This window comes from Pteropus alecto, unplaced genomic scaffold (assembly GCF_000325575.1).
Source record: "Pteropus alecto unplaced genomic scaffold, ASM32557v1 scaffold50, whole genome shotgun sequence".
NCBI classification, from domain to species: domain Eukaryota; kingdom Metazoa; phylum Chordata; class Mammalia; order Chiroptera; family Pteropodidae; genus Pteropus; species Pteropus alecto.
Window position 1 is genome coordinate 17,388,112 of NW_006431918.1, and position 19,615 is coordinate 17,407,726.

Sequence of the window (19,615 nt, forward strand, 5' to 3'; positions counted from 1 at the left end):
CCGCGGGCTCCGGGCGCAGCCCTGCTGCCGCCGCTCCCCGCGGGCTGCGTCTCCCTGGGGACTCCCGCCTCCTCGCTGCGGGGTTAGAGCTGTTTCCCGGTGCCACTTTTAGGGGCTGACTTTCGCAACTTAGGGCTGAGAATTTATTTTTAAGTCCTTGAAAACTTGCAGCGGAGAGATTTTGTGTCCGGCCTGACCGAAAGGGAGGCGGAGATGAGGCTGTTGAATGAGATCCCCATTCAGGCACCCGCCCGGCCGCAGCCCCAGGCCGAGACCGTCCCCTCCCCGATGCCGGCGACACCTGGCTCTGGGGTGTGTCTGCAGCGCGCGGCCGCCGCGCCTCCCTGCGCGTCTGGAGTACCTGTGCCGGGCAGCGTGGGAGAGGGGCGCAGCTCGCGCGCTTCCCCCGCCCCGGCTCTGTCAAGAACAGCTGTTGACGCTCCCATCAAAATCTTTTTACCCCCTTTCTCCCGGGCATTCACGTTTACATTTATTTTGGTGTGGTGGGAGACCGTCGCAGTCGCTGATTTGAAGGCTTTTTCGTGAATGGCCTCATTTTCATATTATGCCCACAGTTTTCAGTCCAGCATTCCATTGTCAAATTCTTTTGGTGATAATTTTGCCAGATTTTCTGAATGGGATTAGGACAGGCTGTTCAGAAATCTGTTTCAGAGTTTGTCAAATACTACCCTGAAGGGTGCTTTTGTGTTTTAGCTGCTTTCAAGCAGATCTGTAGTTGTGTCCTTTAGAATTGTCACAACCTTCTGCTCATTTTGGTTGGGCACGATTAAACAGTTCTATTTTTTGAGGCCAGTGAAGAAACATGTGCATTTAATATTGGGATCATTTACCACAAGTGATCACATGAGGCATGGTTTCTTAAACACTAAAGTGCCTTAAAAATTGAGAATTTTGTTGGATTTAAAAGTAATTTCAGGTGAGGAAACTTTCACTTGCTTCTGTTCAGCTTTCATATGAGTTGAGGATTTTATTAAGGCAGCTAACATCACTTTGAGAGCTGAAAAAAATTATGTTTTTTTTTACAGTTCATAAAGCCTATTTATTACAGGAATCCTATATAGTACTGGATACCTGTTTCTGCACAATGAGCTCCTAGGTATCACTAGGGATTAATTTCGAATTGTTTTAAAAGCCTATTTTGTTTTTAATTGTTGACTTTGGAGTTCAGGAACCACATTCCAAAGCAAAGCCACACTATTCAGAGGAAGCACTCTTGTGTACTTTTTGGTTCTTGGCTCCTCTGTGAACCTTTTCCCCAGTTAACAATACGAATTTTACATCTTTTCTCTCCTCCAACCTTGACTCCAGAGCAGAGTCTGAAATGGATGTTACATGAATCACTGTAAGAGCTGAATACAACTATGAACATTTCTGAAGCTTTTCCTCAGTAAACTAGATAAAGATGGATGAGTCTGCCTTGTTGGATCTTCTGGAGTGTCCTGTGTGTCTGGAGCGGCTCGATGCTTCTGCAAAGGTCTTGCCTTGCCAGCATACGTTTTGCAAACGATGTTTGCTGGGGATCGTAGGTTCCAGAAATGAACTCAGATGTCCCGAGTGCAGGACTCTCGTTGGCTCGGGTGTTGAGGAGCTTCCAAGTAACATCCTGCTGGTCAGACTTCTGGACGGCATCAAGCAGAGGCCTTGGAAACCTGGCCCTAGTGGAGGCAGTGGGACGAACTGCACAAATGCATTGAGGGCTCAGAGCAGCACTGTGGCTAACTGTAGCTCAAAAGATCTACAGAGCTCCCAGGGTGGACAGCAGCCACGGGTGCAAGCCTGGAGCCCCCCAGTGAGGGTGAGTAGCTTGCAGAAGCAGTTTGGTGAATGACAGTGGTGATGAGCTCATTTTTTTTCTTTATTCTTTAGGTTGGTGTTTTGTAAATCAGCTCATTGCTGAAAAGCAACACTTACTATAACAGATAGGAAATTATGCTTCAGGATATTTTCCTTTTGGAATGAGATTATAGATAAATGATTAATTTTCTTGTTTTAAAATTTTTCTCCAGATAGTCGGTATTACCTTTTAAGATAAATTTTGGGGAACTGGTAGCAGTTTTTTGTGCCCATTTAAAAATGGAAATTTATTATGGTTTTTGCCTTTTTGATGAAGTTGAGAGAGTTATAATCACATATGTGTATTTGCATATATTTATGGATATTATAAATATATGTGTGGGTACCATAAGTAGGGAGTCAGGCCTTAATTTTTATGTTGCTTAGAGCTATTCTATTGGTTTTATGAATGCACAGCACAGAATTTACTGGTTGGAGGAATTCTAAACAAATCATGGCCACAGGTAGCAGAGTTTTGTTGCTATAGCAACAAAATGTCATTAGGAGTGTGCTAAAACAGCAGAGAATCTGGCTTTATGTTTGGTTTTACAGGGAGTGAAATGAAACGTTTAATCAAAATGATTTTTTGGGGGGGATTGGGGCTTAAATAATTTTAAGTAAAGCTAAAAATTTGAACAGTTACCTTAATTTAAATTTCTAAAGAAATTTAATACGAACTTACCTTATTCAGAAGGTAAGTTCTTCTGAATAAATCTGAATTTATGTTGTGGGCGATGGCACATCTCATCTTTGTAAAAATAAAAAGTAGTGACAAACATCAGATAATTAAAACAATTCCGTTTTGGTTGGAAGAAAAAATTTGATAATTGGCCAAACTGATAAAATCTATTTTTAAAGAACTTAATGTGGAGAATATTTTTTTTTCAAATATTCATAGTAAACAGTCACATATGACTTCCTTCATTTATGTAGAAACATCCCATTGGGATGGCATTAGATAGTATAAATTCACAGATGTGACTATCAGACCTTAACAGTAACAGCTTTATAACCATTCCCTTAGTTCCTTCTCAACTCATCTTTTAAAATGATGTATTTATATCACTAGATGTAAATTATGTAAAGTGCTTTAATCACTAGAAAACAGTTTCATCACTAGACTATCAGATGTCTTTTGATTCATATTTAATTTTTTTTTTAAAGTTGGTGACGACTTTGGATTAGGAAGTTTTTCTTTCTGTATTTGAAATCTACATGTAGAATTGATCAACTTAGATTTTTCTTAGATTTCCTTTATTTTATGGAATTTACTAGTACCTTGATTAATGGATATGGATTCATGAATATATTAATCTCAGAACCAGTGATCAAGTTGATTATTTCTGAAATATCTGACCTAGTCCTGCTTAACTTAATTAGGGAGTAAATTTGCTTCTTTGGAGAGATTTTGTTTCCTTGTTAATTAGACAAGAGAAGCTATAGCTTCTGGCTATGAATAGAAGTATCTTAGTGGTTGACAGTGGCCTACCTGTTGTGAGGAATGCATTGAAGTTTTGATTACTGATAAAAAAAAATTAACAAGAGGTCTCAAACATTCAACTTAACATTTTGTTTCTAACAGAAATTGACTAAGTAATGCTGTAACATTCATTTACTTGAACTGCTAAGCTCCCAAAATTGAGTTTTACTTTTCTTAGGTAAATTATTGTGAGATTTTGATGATGTTAGTATTATTTTTCTGGCTTATATGGTTTTCCTAATTTCCTGTTTCATCTTTAGCATGAGAAAATTATTCACCAAGAAGCCCAGCTGAACTTGAGCCTTATAACTGGGATAACATAGTTGCGATTGATAAAACAGGAGAAATAATGTCTGTTACTTTTGGGGTGGCATGGAGAGTGGAAGACAAAAAACAAAGTTTTTCAGTTATCTGAGTTTTGGAGTTGATACAAATTGCTATAATACTTATAAAAGGAACAGATTTTTTTTCCCCTAGTCTAAAATAATTTCTCATTAGCAGTTAATAGTAGTAGTTTTTGTTTTCAAGTATTCATAACAACCAGGGCTGCATAAATAGACCAAGTTTCTGAAAAGTAAATACATCTCAGAAAGTACTCCTTTAAAAGTAAGAAATCTATAACGTACAGACGTGTGGAGGTTGTAATATACTTCTTTGGACACTTTCCTGAGGTGAGTGACCATAATAAATCCCAAACGTGCATCCTTCTCCCTTAGATGTTCTGACACGACCAAGTGGTGCATTAGCCTGTTTCCACATGTTGCACAAAGCTGAAAGTGATAACATGTGGAATGTTGCTTCAGTTTATTAGTTATGTTCTACGTTCCGTTAGATTGTGACCATGTGGCTTCCTCATGTGTTTAGCTGGGGTAGATTGAATGTTATCAGCAGATACGAACATTTCCAATGTGTGACACACATCTTGTTCCCAGAATTTTAGTGTTTCCTGCCTAATATGAAGGAGAAAATGAAAAAGCATTGAGTTGGAGTCACCCTGGGGATCCTTCAGTTCTTTACCCCAAGTAAAGAATTATTGTTGGTTTTAAGCCAAAGTCGAGGAGTGGAATGAGCCACAGGGAGAGGGTGACTGCAGATACCTGTTTAATGGACTGAAAAATACCTGCACATACACACACACAGAGACACACACATGCAAAGTGAGATATGGATAAGATGTTTAAGTAATTCCTTTAGAATTATGACCTAATAGAATTTCCTGCTTTCTGTGTGTGGTTCCATTGGTTCAAGATCCGTATCTGTGCATGTATCTATCTAGATATTATTACTTAATAATTACTGATTTCACATTGCCTCTACCTCGGATTGAGTTTATTCAGGAAAAATATATCACATGACCATTGATTTACACTCATTTATACTTTATTTCTTCTTTCCTTTAACAAATATTTATTGAGTGCCTATAGGTGCCAGGCAGTGTCCTGGATACTAGATAGATAGTAGTGGATAAACCAGATATAGATTCTTCTTACAAGTTTATGAGTATGTGTCAGTCTCTTGGGAAAGACATTAACATAATCACAATGCAGGTCGGTAAGTGTTATGATAGAGAGCTAAGGGAGAGGATAGGAGAAAGTCTTGTGTTAAATGTGAGGGTAAATTAAGTGCCTGTAAAAATTGTTTGGTTTCTGGTTACCCCCTCAAGTGCTCAATATGTGAGTACATATGAGACACACCAAAATTTCTAGAGGAGAGGGAAGGAAATACCAGAAGGGTAGTACTGCTCCTTTGTTATATCTCACAAGTTCTCTTGTAAGTGGAGTCTAGAGAGGTTGCTTTATTGGATTTAGTGGGGTCTACATGAGACATCTCCCAAAGGGAAGGCAGCAGAGGGAGAACTGAAGGAAGGGAGGAGGAGGAGGAAAAGGGAAGACAACAGTGTGATTCCAAGTAGGATATGGAAAGTGGTGCTAGCTGTGAATTGCCCAATGGGCCATCTTTGACATCCAGATAGTGTATAAATACCTGTGGAGAGTTTCTTCAGGCTCATTTCTGTGCTATAATCTGTGCTGGGACGAAGGTGGCATATTAATGCATGTTTCTTTTTTAAAAAAGTTTACATTTTGGGGAGGAAAAACACACAACAAACAGTAAATAAGGCAGCATATAGTGAAACGCCAAACTATGGGATAAGATATGGAATAAGTACAATGACGTTTATATCAGATGGCCTTAGATAAGTGGTCAAAGGATGGAGTTAAGTGTGGGTCAGAGTGGACAGGGACACAGCAGGACATGCTCCCCTGATGTGGAAGGTTCAGTCCACATGCTGACTAGCAAAGGAATCGACGTCTCTGCACAGACCCGGATGGTGTCTGCGTTAACCCATACTGGACCCAAGCAAGATATTTCATGTGGTTTGGACGAGGGAGACGTTTGAATATTTCCGAATGGCTGAGTTGAAGTAGAAAAAGATGTTCGTTTTTGCCAAACAATATGTGTTGCAGACATTTTTTTGATCTCTTGTTTTACAATTTCATCCTTGATTGCTGCTTGATCAGCCCTCGTGTCCACCTCATCTCTGACCTTTACTTTATTCCTGAGTTAGGCCCATTGGCTCAGGGCTGGGATTTGAAATGGGCGGCAGGCAGGGACCAGGAGGAAGTCCGTGGTGCACATTTATTGAGAATTATAAAAAAGAAATGCTTAATAATTTTTTTTTTATCAAAAAGTATCATGTAACCATTATCATATAAATCTCACAACTCTCTGGGGTTAAGTATCATTATTTTAAAAATTAAAAAGAGTATAAATTTCAAAAGTTCTGAAAAACATTCTGGTTATTTAAAAAAATCAACAGTATAGAAGTAGATACTATGAATTGTGTAGATTCTTCCAGATCTGTTCATATATATTTATATGTGTATGCAGTTAGTTGTGTTATTTTTTATGTAAATAGAATTTCATACTTTGCATATGTGGTGACTCAATAGCTCATTTAATATATCTGGGAAATCTTTTCATGTCTGAGCATATACATCTGCCTCATTAAAAAAAAAAAAAAAACTGTTTAGGGAGTGGCTCTTTAGGAGGTGGCTCCATAGTGTAGTGGTTAGCTCTTCTGCTTTATATGCAGAAGGTCCTGGGTTCGCACCCCAGGTGGAGCCACAGACCATACCCCGGGTGCGCCAGGCCCCGAGCATATAGGAGGAGACACCCCGCCTTCAGAGATCCAATTCTTAAGGGGAAATGCAACATCCATAGGTCAGGGGTGGAAGTGGTGGCGGCGGGCGCGGGAATTAAAAAGAGGGGAGGAAAACACCTCTTCATTAAAGTATAATATACATACAAAAAAGTGCATATAATTCATTGAATTATCATGCTTTATTTTTAAATGACTACATAATATTTTCCTCTCCATTTTAAAAATTAAAGGTAATATATATGCTCTAATAAGAAATTTAATGGTGGAAAGGATATAAAGGAAAAATCGTGGCTTCTTATCTCTGTTTCTAATTTCCAGGGGTGACCACTGTGAAGAGTGTTCTTTTATCCCAAGAAAAAAAAATTATTAGAAATTGGATCACATTATACACACTAGTCTGCAATTTGAGGTTTTCTGTTTAATGGCATATCTTTCATAGCTTTCCACATCTACTCTCATTGTTCTACAAGAAGGCATTATGTACTATCATTCTCATTTTATGGACAGGGAAAGGATAGCCAAAAGAGGCATAATAACTTGTCAAAGGTCCCCTAACAAAATGATGGACACAGGATTTCACCTTAGGTCTGTCTGATCCCAAGTCCTTCTTTCCCTTAACCTTACTTTACTTAAGTGGCAAATGTTCTTCCTACATCCTCATGATAAGTAGTGGAGGTTCTTTTGTTCCCACCATTCTTGCTGCATTTTTAGGAAACAAGTGAAGCTCCTTTACAGGACTAGAAAAACAGACTTTCTTTAACCTAATGTATGGGAGGTGCTTGATTTGGAGGTCAGAAATCCTTCCCTCTAGTTTCAATACTGCCATCAACTAGCCATGTGGCTTCGTTTCTTCAGCAGAAAAATGCAGAACCTTAGGTTCCTGAGCTCCATGCAGGGAGTGAGGAGACAAGGATTGCTGAGTTGGTTCATCTTTGATTGTTCAGAATCCTTCATGGTATCTGACACAGAGTACACACTCAAAAGAGATTTACTGAATGTGTACTCATTTCCTAGGGCTGCTGTAACTAAGTGCCACAAACTGGGTGGCTTAGAACAACAAGTTTATTCTCTCGAAATTTTGGAAGCCAGAAGTCTGAAATCAAGGTGTTGGCAGAGCCATGTCCTCTCTAAAACCTTCAGGGGAGAATCCTTCCTTGTCCCTTCCTAGTTTCTGGTGATTCCTGGCAATCCTTGGCTTCTTTGGCTATAGATGCATTAATCCAGTTTTTGCCTTCATCTTCACATGGCTTTCTGTTCTGTGCATCTGTGTCCAAATTTCCCTTTTCTTATGACAGCTGTCATGGATTAGGGCTCACCCTAAATTAATGTGGCTTCATCTTTACTTGATTATATCTGCTAGACCTTGTTTCCAGAGGTCACATTTATATATCCTGGGAGTGCAGACTTGAACCTATCTCTTTGGGAGACACAATTCAACTCATGAATGAGTGAGTGAATGAGTGACATGAATTCTAATCACCCTCTAGGGATCCTCAGCTGTACATTCTCTCATCAACTGATGTGTACTTAACCCCTTTCTTTGTGCTGTTTCCTCACAATCTGTATAATAGGCTTAACACTTTCTCTCCCTATTTATAGGTTGTTTTGTAGATAAATGCAAGAATGGATGTGCAAACATTTTGAGAATTATAAAGCCAATGTAAATGGATGTATCATTAGTAGTGTAATTATTATAAAAATTGTCAGTCTCACTCGCAAAGGAATATGTCATTTCTGTTTGGAGTGACAGGAACCTAAGTAATCACAAATGGATGTAATATTTGGATATAGAGCTACATAAAGGCCATGAGCTCAGTTATTTTGGTCCTTTATCTATGAGAAACAGCCTGATGAATGGCCATTCTCTTCATCTACCCTTGGGGGTTACCCCATTTCCCCCATTTATGTCACTGTTTCCTCAGCCCATTCTTATTTCTTCTCTGGGTGACAGAAAGAGAGGAATGGAAGGGGATATCATTCTGTTGTTGCTGGCTGGGCAGAGAAAGGGAGGAACATGGGGGAAAAAGCTAGTTTTGGTTGAGTTATAGGCCCCTGCTATTCTGCTGTTCTGTGAAAAGTCCCACCTCTGGCCCCCGGTTCTCTGACTTCAGCCCCTCGCCCCTGGCTTCAGCATCAGCTGGTGTGGAACCTCTGTAGTTTGTCACTTCTCTGCCTGCCTTTTCCTTGCCTTGCCCTGTCCTGCAGCCATGGCCTGCATTTTCCAAGTGGCTAAGAGGGGCAAGATGGGAGAAGTGGTAGAACAGAAAGGGGGAGAAAGAAAGCAGGACTCCTGGGCTGTTCTATTTTCTTCCTTGAATTGCATTTCCAGGTTGCTTTTCCTGATTGCTCTTTTTGCCCCACAATTAGTCTCTGGACTTCTGAAGAGGAAGAGTAAAAACAGAGGTGCTCTAAAAAGGCATGAAGGTAGGGGCAATCTGTTGGTTCCCACCTCTGACTCTTTTTCTGTTGCCTGTGGTCACTTTCTCACCATTCCAAGAGCCCCTGGCCCCACTTGGTATGCCTCCGTGCCTTAACTCTGCACCTCTGCCAGGAAGAATGCCTGCTTTTCCCCACTCTAGTCAGGGACTACTTTGTTTAGTAATTCATCCCTTCTCTAGTCTATTGCTTTAACCTGAGACAGTACATGACAAGCCTTATACACTCTGAGGTCAAAAGGCAAGTGCATTTGCAATTCGCTTTGTAGCAGGATTCTTCAGGAGGATCCACAGTAGTAGAGCAACATCATATGCATAGAATAGTGATGCATACTAGTGATAGAAATATTACACTCAGAAACAGCTTTGCTGGTAAGACCCCCTCAGTATGGAACTGAGACCCTTCACCCTCTCAAAGCTTTTATTATAAAAATGTTTATACCTCTTCACTTCTTTTTTAATTTCAGGGACTTCTGAAAGTGGTAACCTTAAAAAAGAAAAATTATGAGCCCCGACCACCCTTTTAGTGGCCCTGTAATTCTTTGCAGTGTCTGTGCCTGCCAATGCCTGTTTAAGAGGGTGGTAGCAGTTGCTTCATGAATGGTGACATATGGGTAGCTGTAAACACAGCCAATTTAAAGATAGACATATGAGTGGGCTCTTTTCGGGTAGCTGAGAAGGGAATGGAAGTGCCATTTCAAAGGGTTGACAGTAGCAGTTAAATAGATTATTTGCGTTGTGAAACATGGGAAAAGAGAGCAGTGGGAGGATGTGCAAATGAATGTTTAAGTTATATTAAATATAGTGAAGTAAGGCAAGGACTGTCAAGCATAAACATTTTTCTGTTAGCCGAAGGAAATAATAAATTCCATAAAGAATTTTTTTAACAAGAAAAAAAAACCTTTGAAACACTTGCAGGTTTCACTCTTTATAATTCAGCAATGAATTAACAAGGGTGAATTTTCATTATTTTCAAATGTAGTGAGTGGTCCTAAGCAATGAAGAATTATATAGAAATGAAATTAAAGTTTACTGTAGGGTGCTCCATGCTCATACAGTATCATTACAGTAAGAATATCAACGTGCGATACAAATAGCCTTGGCATTTGTATAAGGTTCTTGGAAGTGTGTTTGAGTACTAATATTTGAAAATTGAATTTAGATTTGTTATAAGGAGATTTAGTTCCTATATAGCTAAAAATAGTCTTATACTCCTAATTATATAACTGCTTAGTTTTTAAAGATCTTTAAAGAGCTGGAAAAGCTCTTTATCATGTTAAATGCATAGATGAGACATTAATTTACGTAATAAAGTTAAATTTCAAAACTTCAGTTTTCATTTTGCTCAGCTTATTTAAAGAGACATTTAGTTAGCAAATCTCTCCATTTTTTCCATTGTTAAACTTTTCTTTTAAGCACACTCTTTGATAAATTATTTCTAGCATTTCATATGTTTTAACTTTTTTCCCCATAGTTGAGCACAATTGAAAAGCTAAGTCCGCGAGGCAAAATATCTTTTCCATTTTGGGTAGACTTAATTATTTTAATTCAATATCTTGTATTTCATGGTACATAATATTATGTACTAGTATTAGCACTTCCATTTTTCTGCTTTTTACTTATTTTACAAAATACATCAGAATACTAGAAAGTATTGAAAGCCTTCTGTTGTACAGTGATAGTGATGTTGCTGAAAGTAAAGTGTTGGTTGAAAGGCATCATCATGTGTCAACTCGAAATGTTTACATGTTAAAGGAAGTCCAACTCTGGCGCCAGAGAAGTATTGGGTCTCAGCATACGAGTATGAAAGTGTATGGTATGTGGAAATTGAAGGTCATCTCTGTGGTGGCAAGAATGATTGAGACCTGTTTTCTAGTCTTGCCTTTGTGACTTTAAGCTAGTGATCTTTCTTCTACAGGCCATAGTTTCCTCTTTTATAAAATGAGGGCTTATCAGATATCTGAGTCTCTTGGCAGCCCTGACATTTTTGAAATAATTACCCAACAAAGACCAACTTTGATATTGAACATTTAGAATGAACTGAGATTGGTGTCCGGATATCATTGTGTTGCAATGAGATGTATTATATGTGCCTCTCACAGTCACCCAGGGACACCAGTATGTCCCCTTGGAAGCCCACACTGTGCCTGCCATGGGAGCCTCCAAATGAACTGTTGGATAATCTGGGCATGCAGAGCAGAAAAGCAAGGACTGCTTGAGGATCCTGACTTAGGATCAAGTTCTAAACAGGACTGGTTTGCTTGATGGGCCTCCGTGGCCTAGAATGAGCTGCCTCTGTTTTGTCTGAATATTACCTTCCTGTAAAGTTGTCACACTGCCCCAAACTCCAATAATTAGAGATTGAATGTCCACATATTAAAATGTTTAGCTCTTTGGAAGGGTAGGGATTCATCTAACTACAAGTCAATCAGTCACTTACTGACTTGAGAATGCCTACTCTGATGGACAGGACGTTTATGCTGAAAGGGAGAGATGGAAGAAACTGAGCTTCTTTGGGGTCAGACAAGACGGCATGGGGTAAGTGCAGTGAGGGTCTCAGATGGGTGACCATGTAATTTATCCTGTACACTAGGACACTTTTGGGACTGAAAGGGATGCTGCTGATAATTTTGCAGAATCAGCAGAAGTAAACCATGGCTGTCTGGGGCAAACAGGGCCATACGGTTACCCTAGCTAAGGGGAGTGTGAGTGAGCCCAGGATATAGAAGAAGCGCTTTATCAAGTGTGGGGAAGATGCCAAAGAATACAGAAGCTCTTTCAAAAATTTTCAGGGTAAGTGAGGGGAATCGATTTCTTCCTCTGAATGCTTCTTTCTGTGTGCTTTGTGGTTTTTACTGGAGAGAAAATGTGATGTAATAGAAAAGGCAGGGGATTTTAGCATCAGGCCCATCTTCTTCTATTCCTTGTTACCTCTCTGGCTCTTAGGCATATTATTTTCCTAGTCTAGTCTAATTAATTCATTTGTAAAATGGTGAAGATCTGCTTTCCAGGGTTGTGAGGATCACATGAGATGAAGAATTTTAAGTGCCCAGGACCTAGAAGATTCTTAATAAATGTTAATACCTTCTGTTTCCCCTCTTTCCAGAAATTAGAACTTTTAATACCATATATCAGTTATATTGTAAAATAAACTGTGTGAAGGCATGCACATGGGCTTGTGTAGTCTGGTAATGTAATTAATCAATATTTCTAATGTTAATGCCGTTGGACATTTTGTTCTTTTTCAGACAGCCAACTTAAACTTCAGATACAGAAGCTGTTCATCAGTTAGTGACTACAGATCATTCTGGATATGTGGTTTGGCCCTGTTTTTACCACTTATTGTAGTGTAACAATGGTTCTCTGGGCCTCATCTGTAAAAAGAGATGAGCACCATTATCTCTTATACCTCTTCCTATTCTCTCATCTTGGGATAAGAGACTCCACCAAAGGGATTAGTTATGTGTTAGACCACCTGTTACTGGCCAATGTTTCTTTTTTTTTTCTCTTTTTCTTATCTTTCCTTTCCTTTGCCTTTTTTTTTTTTTTTTAATTTGATGATATAGGGAAAATAATAGCTCAGGTATTTTAAAATAACATGTCTTTTGACTTTGTTCCTTGGCATAGTATTGAAAAGACAAAGATCCCTATGACTTCAGTCAGGGAGACTAGATGTGCTTTGTAGTGCAGTTATAATTTTTTAAAATTAGTGTTAGGAAAGATTGTTATGTCGTCAAATGGATGGTCTTTTAATGCCACTGTGGGATATAGTGTGTGTGTGTGTGTGTGCGCGCGCGCGTGCGCGCGTGTGTGCGTGTGTGCGTGCGTGTGTGTGTGCGTGTGTGCGCGCACGCGCACTAAGTTCGTGGCTGATTTCTGTGTACCCTATCACTCTCTCCTACTCCTCCCATAGCATCAGGATTATGTTCTAAATAGATATTACTGGTCAGATTATCCATATTTTGATTTTTTTTTTATATCTCCTATCTAGAGCAACTGATTTTTTTTTTTTTTTTTAAATCTGGTTAGAATCGTCTTTGACTAAATATGCACATTTATATAACTTACAACTGGTAAATTTTGGAAATGCAGCAACAGTGAAGAGCCTTACTGTGCATCATTTTTCAATAAGTTTGTGTTTTTTTAATGGAGCTTCTATTTATAGTTAAAATATTCACTTCCTGATCTTGTAGAGTAAGAAAGGACACTGAGTGAACATTTTCTGAAGATGTATTAAAAAAAAGTCTCTTGAAGAGGACATTTTAAAAACTTGTTGGTAACTCATTCCGGTGCCTTGCAATCTTCATAGCCAGAAAGTTCTTTTTTTTTGTTGTCGTTATCGAATACAAATCCCTGTTCATGCAGTTTAATCACATTCCTCTCGTCCCATCCTTAATGGAAAAGAAGTGCTCCCTGTACGCTGTCCTTCATACCGTTGCAGGCTGTTGCGCAGCTGACCTCCTCCCTAGCCATCTTTTATCTGGCCTAAATAACTGTGTTTCCTTACATGTCCTCTTAGGACCCATTTCCTAACATTTTAATCATTTTAGTTGCTTTCCTTTGGATGCTCTCCAACTTCTGCTGGTCTTGCTTGGGTCCAGAATAGCTTTTAGCCTGGTAATGAAGTTCTGAATAGATTGTCCTGCTGGGGAAGGGCTATCACGTGACCCTCCTGAGCAAGCTGCTTGTTTTTGCCTCCTAATCTCATGTACCTTTAAAAATAATTGACCACACTGCGGATATATGCTTTGCCTAGACCCTCAGATTTTTCTTTTCTACTTATATAAATTTGGTTTTCTCCCCTCTCTTATTTGAGCAGTTAGTTTTTACTACCTTTCTAATTAAACTGCCTCCTGTTTTTTCTATCATCCTTGTGGTAGTGTCAGCAATTTGCAACCATTGGCAGGAACTGAAAAATGTCAATCCAAAATGCTTTTTCTTTAATACATATTTATAATTATATGAATGCTTGATTTTAAACACATATGTAACTTGTTCATTACATTTATTTTGAGTTTCCTCTGCTGCCATTTGGTATTTGAATGTTCTCTAATTAATTGTGTTTCAGTTTTGTCTCCAAACAAGTAACCTGAGGTTATACCTCTTTTCTGTTCTTTACAGTTAAAAAAAATAGTAGCTGTTCCGTTCAGTAAATACATCTTGATGGCATTGATAGATTATTCACATTCCAGAATCCCAAGGTCCATTCGGATACATTCATATCTTCATAAGAGAAAGAGTAACTAACCACATCTATGTTTTTGGTGCGCCTAATGATACTTATTTTCCATTATTTAAGTCAGCAATGAAAGTATTACCCAAAGGCTGGAGAAATCCTCATGAAACTTCGCTGTAATTGGATCCTGAATAACAATTCTCTTGAGGGTGGCCCTCATAACATTTCTGTTGCACCCACCATGGTGGTCTATAAATCATGTTTTCCTAGCTTATTAGAAAGAATTTTCTGCTGAATTTAATCAAAAGCCTTATAAAAGTTAAAATATATGATCTATTCTCTCATATCCCCCAGGCACATCATTATTCTGACATAGAGGAAAATGAAATGGATCTACTAGGGTGTGTGTTGATCTTTAGCAAACACCTTGTGATTTCTCTGTTTGCAAATCTACTTTTGGAATAAAATATTACATGTAATAATGGCATCTGTTTTGATGCAGATTATCTCTATACTAAGCAACGCCTGTGTTAGGTAATCCTGTGGATGGTAGGAAGCAAAAGTAATGATGTGGTTTAGCAGTAGCACCTTCCCATTCTAAATCCCACGAGAGGCAACATGCACATTCAAAATTAAAATTCTTAAGAATGCAGTGGAAAGGGGGAAGAAAGGGCAGTTAGAAGAATAAATTAGCCTCACGGGATTCTTTCCCATTCTTGAATCATAAACCAGCCAGCTATGATATGAAACATGACAAGGACTCTGGGCTTTCTAGTTCAGGTAGCTGCAAAGCTGATTCTCTGTGATTATTAATGTATCATATATTTAACTATAATGAGTGGAAATACCTTGAATTATTATTACCTCTCTCAAGAGACTAAGCTATGTGAAACTTGCAAATAAGTAACACTAGATCTACCTAATATTTTCATTAGAGATGAAAGAGGATGGCATATCTTGAGGAGCAATGCGTCAGAAGAGCTTGGTAACTTTAGAAATGTGTCACGCTATGGTTTCTAGGTATGCTATGAATGAAGAGCTTTGTGTGGAAGGAGGGGCAATGCTGTGTGAATATTTATTATGTAAATGTTTGTATGTTGCTAGGTTTATTTAAGTTTCTTCCGTGTGATGCTAGCTTTCTTCATTTCCTTGACCGAGGCGCATTTATTTTTCACATTAACCTAATATGTAAATTTCTCAGCCCTCCGCGGGTGTTTTTGCTCCTGCTAGTTTAGTAGTATCAGGTCAGTATCGGCACAGGAGTACCTGTCATGACCAACTAGCTAGTGTCTTGTCTTTTTTTAGCTGCAACCATTCTGTGATCTACCCATCTCTGCTATAACTGGGGGTTGTTGGCCAGTGTGGGATTGATTTAACATGCCTTATGTTCAGTGATACATGTTGAAATATAGAATATAAGAAAAGAGAGGTAATATTTTGCTTATACGTGTATCAGTTAGTCAGTGTACATTTCTTCTCTGCGCCTAGACAGAAAGGTTGCCATTTCTTGGCACTGTTACCGGACACACTGGCATATTAAACAAAGGAAACGCATAGGTGGGTTAAAGATAGATCAAGGCCGAAATTGATTTCTGTTTTTAGTTTGATAGCAAAATCACTTTTAAATGGCCACGATATCATTTTAAGAGCTAATCCTATGAAATAGTGTATATCTGATTCGTGAGAGTAAATTCTTGACTACGGGGACCTTGGGGGAAAACGTGTAACAAGATGTTTTATCTCGAAAGAATGAAGCAGTATTTAGTAACTCTGTGTTCTCTTTGTTGCATCTAAGTTAGCCATGAATGAATTCATTCTGTTCTCAAAGAACTTGCTTTGCATTGATATCACTGTTTGTAAATGGAAGCTGTGATAAATTTCACAAGGTAAAAAACTCGACATACCTTAAAATGTGAAAATGCAGGGCTTCCACTAATATACAACCTGAAACATCAGGTCAATTGCCTTTACCTTCCACATCTCATGTGATTCTTGAGTCACGTGGTTCTGGAGAGCACACGAGTCCTTACTCTTGTAGACATACAATCCTTCATTTATAGTCTCCACCTGATAAACACACTTATTTGGCACAAACACATATGATCAAAGGTGATCTGAACAATATGTAGTTTTGATTAATGAATATGCTAGGTTGTTCTGTAGCTTGGACAAAGAATGGTTTCACAAACAGTTCTGTTAATAAAATAAATAGAAGTTAAAGACTGGAACGGTTTCTAGTAGACTATGCAGCCTACATCATTCAAAAGTAATGAAGCAGTTTTCTGAACCAGATTGTGTTTCCTTATGAAGGAAGCCACCTTTGTTCCATGTCACGGATGCATTCTTCCTAGGTGAGGTCATTCTGCATTACTGATATCTTTTTCCTTTCAGAAAAGGGAAACGTGGACCGCTCCCAGTGCATTCCATTTCTCACAGTCTGTAAAATAAAGCTTAAATGTACCTGTCCATTAAAACCTTTTGAAGGAAGAAAGCCAACCTCAGAGGCTTTGCGAACCATAAATTGACAGTAAAAGACACTATACTTCTGTTTTTCAAATAGCCTGTTTAAGGACAAAAGAACTATTCACTTCTACATGACTTTCATGTAGTTATAGTAAAAGAAAGGAGGATGGTCATCTTTTGTGCATGATATTAAGGCTGCTTGACTGCAGTTATTTGAAACAATAGTTTCCAATTATTCAAACTAATAAAGTCACTGGGAGGGGTGTGTATAGAGAGTATATAAATGTCTTTATGTCTTTCTCTTTAGATAGAATTAAATTTAAGAAGTAGCTTTCTACACCACCACCACCACTGCCCCTTCACCCCCACAAAATCTAAAGAGTGAAAGCATTTAGAGAGTATCAGATTAAGCTTTATCGAAATAGTCTTCCTAACTAATCTTCCTGTTGCACCCTCCACCTGTGACTGCTAGAGTCCTACCCATGCATCTCAGTGTGACATGACACTCTCTTGATCAAAACTATGTAATGGTCCATTAGACCAACGCAGTATAACTGAGTCATGTCTTTTCCTTCACCTTATCTTTTAAGCTCATGTATTTTGCTCCAGCCTTACAGGCTTTCTTGCTATTCATCAAACCACCAAGGCCTTTGTACCTGCTCCTTGCCCTGCCTGGAAGGAAGGTCTTCTTTTACCTAGATTTCAACATGCCTTGCTCCTTTGCTTCAATTTGATCTCTTTTAAAATCTCAGTTCCTTAGAAGGGTCCTCTCTGAGCACCATATCCAAAAAAGTTCCTCACTCTTGTCAGTCTTATAGCCTTGCCATGCTTTATTAGTTTATTTTTGGCACTTAAAGTTCATTTAAAACTATATATTTATATGTTTACAGCCCACCTCCCTGCCACCTACCAGTAGATAGTAAGCTCTGTGAGGGCCAGGACTTTGACTGAACTTATTCTTGTCCGTATTCCCAGCAGCTAGAGCACTGCCTGTACATAGTAGGACCTCAGTAAGTTTGTTAAATTAACAAACTAGCGAATGAGTTTTATTTGATGTATGTTGGTCTTAATTGCTCTGTCAACCTCATGTTGAAAAATGTGACAAATCGAAAAATGATTGTTAATCATTCAGATGTTTAAGTTGGAACTGAATATTTCTATAGATGAGAAAATTAAAGTGTCATATTTTCTCATTTGGTCATTCATTTTGTACTGTTTTGTTTTATAAAGGTAAATATGGAATGATTTTTAAAAATTATCTTGCTGTGAGGCTTTTTTTCTCAGCCCAGGAGATGAGCAACATGATTTCTAGCTATAGCAGTATCTCTGTTTTTAGCTTTCGGAAATGAATACACGCCCTTTATAACTGACAGCGTCAGTGTACTTCATTACTAATACTTTTAAAGCTACCTGGGACACCAGATAATGAGAACATGAAAGGAACACTATCTTTTTCACTATTTCTGCAAATTCTTATGCTTAAACTGTTCTTGGGAAGAGTAGTAACATTGTTTTCTGTACCTAAAACTGTTTAAGAAGTGGGTGGAAACACCTATTAATCTTGGCTGTGTCGTGACTTCAGCATATTTCCTCATACGATGTAGTGTGGGTTTAAATTAGCCTTCAGATATCCTTTATTTTTCCTTTGCAAAATAATACAACTGAATTGCGAGTTGATTCTGTTGAATATCCTGAGCCTTTGGTTAATGTTGGAAATGAATTTCCTTTTCCTAATCTAATCGTGGTTGTATATATTACATGTGGAATTCACTTAAGTGTAGGCACTCTGTGTAGGCACTCATGAACATAACTGTAGCCACGTTTCATTAATTACCATGCTTAAAATCTACATGTTTTCTCTCACTTATTGACTCAAGGAATCACAGCTTGCTGAAAATTCACTTTTCTCATTATTGTCCTGTGTGCATCCAACAATGAGATGGACCTTTGTATTTTTTTCACTAACAGACACTTATGTGCTTTACCATGTATTGGTACTTGATCTGCTTTCCACATAGAATTAGAGGATGTCTTCTCAACTCCTTAATGGGGAATCACCTGAAACGATTTGGGGCAGTTCTGCAAGGTCACTGTAAGTAGGCAGCACTGTTCAAACTGGAGTAACTCTTGGTGTCAACATCTGGATCATCACTGACACCTACCGGGTGAGCTATTCCAAGCAAGCCCAGCATTGGGAAACAATGTGTCTCCCTTTCCTATTTCTATTCTCATTATCCATTTTAGAGTTTCCGTCATCTACAGGAATGTCACGATACCTCCTCAGACTCAGATCACAAAGTCAGAAACCCTTGTGTCATCTTCAGTTCAGTAATACTATTCTCTGGCCCTAGCACAAGATTTTGCCCTCTGCCCCGCATATGTGTTGCTGTCATTTGTCAGGTGACACCACTTTCTTCACCTGTTCTGATTCCAGCCTTCCTCCTGAACTCAGGGTCAAAGCTCAGGCACAGATTATGGTTATCTCAGGTCCACTCACCCAGCTTCCCATTCTCAAAGCTCTAACTCCCACCTTCACATTTGCCGCACATCACCAGGCCTGTGGGTACGACTCTGTGGCTCCCCTCACTTATCACGTATTGCTCAATGTTCCCTGGATCAGGTACACACCTCTAAGACTGCTGTGGACACTGTCCACCACCTATTCCCTCCGCAAATATTTATTTGGGAGAGCCCTAAACTAGTTTGACTGCCTCTCCTGTTCACCCGCTGCAATCTCTGTAAACCTATCAAGCTTGCTTTTTCTCTTTTACACCCTTTTCACTGTTTGCCTCTTCTTGTCCCTCACTGCTGCCTCTTCGCAGCCCATCTCCAGTGTCAGTGTCTGAGCCTTTGTCCTCAGTGACCACCCTTTTTCCAGAGTTATCACGTCTTACTCTGTTAAATAGTCCCTAATGTTCAATTCCTTAACTACATGTGATTTATACTAGAAAAACCAGTGGAGAATAAAGCACATGGTAAAAGGTAGCTTTAAGAGTGTAATTTTCTAATTTTCTTGCAGTATGGAACTTTATTTCCTACCTCCC

At 38.8% G+C, this 19,615-nt stretch overlaps 1 protein-coding gene and 1 non-coding gene across 2 annotated transcripts in view; both read left to right on the forward strand.

Moving 5' to 3' along the window:
- The first annotated feature begins 17 nt into the window (after positions 1-17).
- SH3RF1 (SH3 domain containing ring finger 1) overlaps positions 18-19,615 on the forward strand; it is a 140,060-nt gene continuing 120,462 nt past the window's right edge. The window contains 1 exon segment of the mRNA XM_025042977.1: positions 18-1,816. Within this exon segment, the coding sequence (XP_024898745.1) occupies positions 1,424-1,816 (393 nt within the window). The 5' untranslated portion in view covers positions 18-1,423.
- TRNAI-UAU lies at positions 6,387-6,460 on the forward strand. Its single transcript has one exon. It is a non-coding gene; the product is annotated as a tRNA-Ile (tRNA).